Source organism: Chaetura pelagica, unplaced genomic scaffold (assembly GCF_000747805.2).
Source record: "Chaetura pelagica isolate M959 unplaced genomic scaffold, ChaPel_1.0 scaffold249, whole genome shotgun sequence".
Lineage (NCBI taxonomy): Eukaryota > Metazoa > Chordata > Aves > Apodiformes > Apodidae > Chaetura > Chaetura pelagica.
The window spans coordinates 96,039-102,622 of NW_009954538.1; the positions used below are offsets into that span (position 1 = coordinate 96,039).

General features: G+C 41.9%; 2 protein-coding genes across 2 annotated transcripts in view; both read left to right on the forward strand.

Moving 5' to 3' along the window:
* SLC2A11 (solute carrier family 2 (facilitated glucose transporter), member 11) overlaps window positions 1–3,044 on the forward strand; it is a 10,106-nt gene extending 7,062 nt beyond the window's left edge. Inside the window, exons 8-12 of the mRNA XM_010004781.1 lie at window positions 234–344; window positions 824–925; window positions 1,050–1,125; window positions 2,076–2,203; window positions 2,844–3,044. Of these exons, the coding sequence (XP_010003083.1) occupies window positions 234–344; window positions 824–925; window positions 1,050–1,125; window positions 2,076–2,203; window positions 2,844–3,044 (618 nt within the window). The remainder of the gene's footprint in view (window positions 1–233; window positions 345–823; window positions 926–1,049; window positions 1,126–2,075; window positions 2,204–2,843) is intronic.
* Window positions 3,045–6,246: 3,202 nt separating this feature from the next.
* LOC104395110 (solute carrier family 2, facilitated glucose transporter member 11-like) overlaps window positions 6,247–6,584 on the forward strand; it is an 8,765-nt gene continuing 8,427 nt past the window's right edge. The window contains exon 1 of the mRNA XM_010004782.1: window positions 6,247–6,263. Within this exon, the coding sequence (XP_010003084.1) occupies window positions 6,258–6,263 (6 nt within the window). The 5' untranslated portion in view covers window positions 6,247–6,257. The remainder of the gene's footprint in view (window positions 6,264–6,584) is intronic.

Consider the following 6,584-nt stretch of genomic DNA (forward strand, 5'->3'; position numbering starts at 1 on the left):
CCTGCTGCAGGAGAAGAGAGAATGGTGGTCTGCTCTGCCTCTGGAGATCTCCAGACCTCAGGTGCTTGGTTCCCAAAGTACACCTGTGCACTGTGGCAAGACGCAGAGGGATGCTGTCAAAATAGCCTGTGTGATAGCACATTGGTCATTCTCTGTGTGGTCTTTCAGGAAAAACACTGGCATTTCATTTCAGACATTTTGCCTCACTGCTTTCTCCTCTCTTCTCTCCCCAGATGTATTTTTATGCAGCTTATGTGTTCCAAGAGGCTGGAATTCCTCAGGACAAAATCCCGTATGTTGTAATTGGCACAGGGAGCTGTGAACTGATCGCGTCTGTCACTTGTGTGAGACTCTTAATGCACTTTGCTGACACACGGACTCTGCTGACAGCGAAGAGGCTGTTAGTTACACATTTTGGATTTACACTCTTTTCATGCCCAGGAAACCCTTTAAGCACAGCAGTCAGGCAGTCTCCCAGCACTCATGTCCAGACAGGTTAATGCAGAAGGAACTTGTCAGACACTGCATCGTCATCACTGTCTGAAATCCCTAAAAAGTGTAACTCTGGCTTTGTGTCAATGTGGATAGTGGCAGAGTTTAGGCTGTGGCTGGGACATTCTCACCTCCCCTGGCCACCCTTCTTGCCTGATTCCTGCCAGCAGATTCTTTCCTTTGACTTATTTTTGCTAAGAAGTGGACAACATCCTTAAAGTAGATGTAGCTTGAAAGAGACACAGAGTATTGAAATGGAAAGAGGGAGCAGGAGGGAAATATGACCATAAGTTAAATCTCTGGCTTTATTTCACTGTGTTACTTTGTGCAGAACATTATTATTGACTACGCTGGTCGGAGGCCACTGCTCCTGGGGGGATATATCTTCATGGCAGGATGGGCCATAGTCTTCATGGTTGCCCTGAGCCAGCAGGTAACAACCTTTACTTAATCATTTAGGTGAAATGGGGTTGAGCTTTACCTTTTAAATGACTGGGGTGTTCAGTGGTGGCAAATAAGAGGAAGTACCCTCACTGGTTTTCTGTTGTTCTTTGTAGACACAGATTAGCTGGATGCCTTATCTCAGCATGGTCTGCATTTTCGCCTATATCCTGAGCTTTGGAATTGGACCAGGTCAGTTCCCTCAGTGATTTCACTGAAACGTTTGGGTACTGCAGGGGCTTGGAGATGTGTGCAAAGAACTTGTGGGAAGTCTCAGACCCTTTTTAGCCACAGCACACCCAAAGGAATGAGGCAATATCTGCCAGAAGTTTTCAGCTGTTTCACAGGGGCTTGCATGGCCCTGCTAAGTCAGTGCTGTGCAGGGCCAGTCTGTGCTGTTCTCTTGTGTCATTTCTCCTTATAGCCATCTTGTGATGGCACTTGTGATTCCTGTCTTAAATGGACAAAAAGGTTTTGCTGCCCAACCTATTAGGGCTGTAGACCAGCATTTCTAATACTTCACTGTAAGCCCAGAGATTGATGGCTACGTCATCTGATTATTTTCTTGCAGACACCTGGAAGCACAATTTCCATGTCTGTTTGTTAGCCTACTAACGTGCATTTCCTTGGCAGAATCCATTAGTTTCTGTGGCTGTGGGGGCAGTGCACAGGCTGTGCTGACGTTTGTGCAGAGTGTGAGCAGACCTGAGGCTCTGTTCACTTACATGAGTTTGAAGGAAAGCAGGTAAGACGAGAACCAAGGGGGCAGTGCCACATGACTTGGCAGTAATTTCTTGTCCCAGTTCCAACAATTCCATAGGGTTGAATTAACTATAAGCCACTCTCAGAGTTGGGTCCTGGTGAGAATAATGTGGATTACAAGACCTTTTGAGGCAGTTCATTCTAACATGAGAGAGTTTGAATAATTAGCCAGTCCTTAATATTTAACTTAAAAAATTCTCCACTACAGTTAATCTCTATTGCCACTTCTTCTAGCATTGCTGTCTACTGAGAATAGTTTACTGCATAATAATTTATTGTTCTCTTACACTTCATGTTGAGTTTGCTTGTTAGTATGTGTCCTTTTGCTTTTAATATAATGTCAACAGTATTATTAACTCTCTTGCAACTTCTTTTCCCAGCTGGTGTTACAGGAGTTCTGCCCACAGAGGTTTTTGATCAAATGTCCCGGCCAGCTGCTTACATGATCTGTGGCTCTCTGCTGTGGTTCAACCTATTTCTGGTGGGAACAGCCTTTCCATTCATTGTGGTGGGTTCCCAAGGCAAAGCAAACACGTGCAGCTTCTTAGTGTTTTGTACAAGAAAGATGCTCTGATAGTGACCAAGAAAAGAGACAGGGCCTGGAGTATCATGAGCTGCAGACACAGAGCAGGGCAGCACTGCCATGAAGAGCATCTTTATGAGGAAAGTGAGAACTCCTCTGAACCAAACTTCCTCCATGTTCCCTATAGGGATTTATGATGTGAGGCTGGAAGCAGATTGATTTGGGGCATGGATGCTTGATAATCCTCCTCTGTTCTCAGCTGAGAACATCTGGGACTGGAGACGTGATGTAATTCCCCTTGGCCAGACCCTGGCACCATTCCCTAAAGTGATTCCTGAAGTGAAAGGGAGCAGAACTCCACATAATTCAATCCTGTTTTATTTCTCACTGTGGGTGTACATTCTATACAATTACATATAGAGAGAAAGACAGAAAAAGACATTTTAAGATACTCTTCTTGCTATGTCAAATATCCAAAACTGTGCTTGGGAGCTGTTTCATCCAGGCCCTCACCATGGTGGACTGAAATACTCCTTGATTATCCCTTCAGGAACAGGGATTAGTGGCCTATTTGTCCTTGTACAGAATGTCACCAACACTGTCTTGTTTTTTTCCTTTTCCTCAGAAAAATCTAGCACATTTCTGCTATGCTCCATTCCTTGTGGTCTGTGTCTGCACTGCACTCTACGTTGGGTTTTTCCTTCCTGAGACAAAGGGAAAGTCCTTCCTGGAAATCTCAGAGGAGTTCAAGAAGAAGAACTTCAAAGCTCAGAGCCATGCAGCTTTTTATAAAGGCCCTGAAGAGATCAAATCCACCATATTGTAGCAGAAGAAAGGATGGTAAATGGGGGAAATTCAATGGCTGTGTTCTCTTGCAGGGACACAAGAAGAGAAATAGGTAGGGACAACATATTAGTCTTTGGTTCTTAGGTGCATCTGGAAAAGATATACTTGTACTGATAAATCCCAACAACAGTATAATAATCTGTTTTCAGTTTCTAGTGCTAAGTACCACTTGCATACTTTAGAATCCATATTAAAGAGTGACAGAATGATGCCATATTCTCTTATCATCAAACAACACCATGCAATGCTTCAGCAAATTTCTTCAGTTTCTTCTATATTTCTCCTCCACCCAAACACTGACTCCCATCTAAGAAGCCTTTCCTTCCTTGCCCCTGAATCCAGGCTCTTTAACACAGAAATTAACACAATTAAGTTCTGTTTTCAGACACCAGATTAAATTCTCAGTACCTTGTTTTGGTGCTCCCGTTGTTTCTGTTATTAAGTGATTTCAAATAGACCCCTACTTGTTGAGCAGTAAGGAGCAGTTAATGATTTTCAGTTATAAAAACATGTGACAGATGGATTAGGAAGAAATCTTCTAGGCCTTGCTAAGTGGCTTATTGTCCAGCTGACTTTCGGGTGTTCTTTTGCAGACTGTGTATTCTGGACTGGTTTTCTTCACAGCTTTTTTGTTGTCTTCCAGCCTTAGGTTTTAAAGGTTGGTGCTGCTCTAACAGTCACTGCTGGTGCGTCTTGTAGCTTTCACGCTTGACTCTGATAAGGTTAGAGTGTGGTGAGGAGCTCTTCTGGCAGCAGCTTATTTTGGATGTGGAGATTTAGATCAGAGCAGAACATTCTCTGCAGCATGTTCTTGTCTCCATAGAGCATATTGGAGAAGACCCAGACATGATACTGATTCTTTTTAGCTAACCTGGTACAGAACAGGACGACACTCCTCATTTAATAGTGCCTTTCACAAGCATTGGGTTGACTGGTGAAGTTTCTTTCAGTTTCTTCTAAAAAACCATAATCTAGCTGCCTCTTTTGTTTTGACTTTGTATAAAACTCACAGCACTGCCAAGGGTTGCAGCAAAGAGGAACATATTTTCAAAATATGTAGTAAAAATTTTCTTTCAGTCTGTTTTTTAACTACATTTAAAAAAAAACCAAACAAACAACAAAACACAGCATGATTGAATGATAAGACTGTAAACATTTCTGGAGTGCATGACTGTCCTGCTGGGCATGAGTGGAGCAGCAGGTCTATTCCTCAGAAGAGGAGACTGTGCAAGAACTCTCTTTCACTACCTAAGGTTTATAACAAAGCAAAATAAAACTAAATTTTTGTTCATTTGTCATTGCTGCTATTTTAAAAGTCATTCGTATACATGTGATGGGACAAGAGTAGGTATCTCTGCCCTTGGACAGCACTGAGATTTTGAAATATGCAGGATTTTGAAACAAGCCAATCAAGAGCAGGACTCCATGGAGCTGGGAACTGAAGATACATTGCTGTTGTTTGGAGAGAGCAGAAAGGGGCAGATGGAAAGAATGAAACACACAGTCAAAGCAAAAAGTATTGGTACCATCATAATGGTGTGAAAATATTCTGTCATTCCTTTGGTGAGGATCAAAGAAAGGACAGTAGACAGAAGTGAAGCAAAGAAGTGAAGACAGTAGCGGAGATTCAGGCTAGGAAGCAGGGGATGGACTGAAGAGCCTGCCTGGGCAGAGGAGAGGCCTGGCACACACTGCTGGGACATACAGGTCACAGAAGAGTTGGTTGAACTGGGCAAAGTTCTCCAATGTCCAGAGGTCCTTGCCTTGGCCCCCTTTGTGGCCAGTATTGTTGTGCCATGAGTCAGTATGGTTGTGCCTTTCCCCAGAAGGACGGGGACCACCTGGATCTGACAGTATGAAACATGCCTGTTCAGAATTAGTCACATTTACTTGACTTCCTGGGTTTCAGAACCAGTCCTGCAAGTTACTTGTGTCAGAAAACATTAATTCCAACTTCCAGCATTTTTTCTGACCATGGGCTGAAATCAAGTGTCTGTAGACTGATTTAGCAAAGACAAACAGTGGTTATATTTTAATTGGTCTAATTGATTACATTTTAATTGAAACATTTAACAGAGTGGTTAATTGTTACTGAATTAAAACACCTTCAACTGAAAAAAATATATGACACTTGTTCAGGTCAATTTTCTTATGACATGAAGTGTTTGGCAAAAATACACCTTGAAAAGTTACCCTGAGAGACTCATAATTCATATCATTGCTTACAAATCAAATCACTGTGCACTATTAGATTGATCAATAACTATCAACACTAGAGAAAAACAGATACTCCTCCTGTTCTCAAACAGTGCTCCTCTGCACAAGCCACCTCTCACTTGCAGCACAGCTGGGGTTGAGATTCATCCAGACACTGAAGACACACAGCAACCTAGTCTGAGGAACCACCAAGTGCAGCCACTCACCAGGAGAAGGAATTTCCCCCTAAGTTGTTTGAATCACTTTTCAAAGCCTTTTAACAAAACCATCTTGAAGACTAATGGGTAAAGAGGATCTCTGAGAATTACAGATAATAGTAAAGACATAACCTATTTCTTTTACAGTCAGGATTTAAAAATTACATTCAATTTTCCTAACATCTACCATACCACACAGGGTCACACACTTGAACTTTCAGGCAAAGACTATTACTCTTCAAGTGTCAACTGATCCCATAATTCAAGAGTTGAATGCAAAGGCTTAGCCAGGCTTGGTCAAGTCCAGGCTTCATAAGGCTTTGCTGTCCTAAGCCTCAAAGAAGCAGTCAGGACCTATTCCTTTAAATGTAATATCTGATTACCCAACCAATGACTTGGGGAATCCAAGCCAGTCTACTCTAGTTTGCTCTGGTTCCTGAATTCCATCAGTGCCTTTTTTATGGTCCTTAACTCATTTCCTGCAGCTCTGACTCTCAGTCAGCTACTGCTGGAACTTCTCTTCCCTAGTGACCTGGCATGAACACACAGCTGCCAAAATCACCCACAGTTTCATCAGTAACCAACACAATAATGACAAACCAAATAGAAAGAACATCATAACAAATCAAAAGGAGTGTAAACACTGAGAAAGAATGAAATGACATGTTGAAATATTATCTCAGGCTCCTCCTTCTCTATATATAGAGTGACTTTGTCCTGAGCAACCAAAGAAAGCATCAGGAAAGACCTAGTCTGCAAGTGGAGATGACTACCTTTGCATGCAAGTTGGTATATGTTTATCTTTTTTTATCCCCAAATAGAATTTTTGCAGTACATATTTATTTTTCCTTTCTGCTATTCTAAAAGACCTGTTGCACCAATTAAGTATAGAAAACAATTTTTGGATGAGTATTAAGTTAACAAACTTCCTGAATTTAAAATCTCTTTGACTGGAAAACTCACCCAAGAGATACAACAGAAAAATCAGTTAGTAGTGTTATTGTACAGAATAGGGATGAGACTAGGAAATTTGCTGCAGGCACAATATAAAATTTGCACTTGGAATAGGGCTTACTGATTTTCTTACTGTTGTGCGGTTTCCTGCT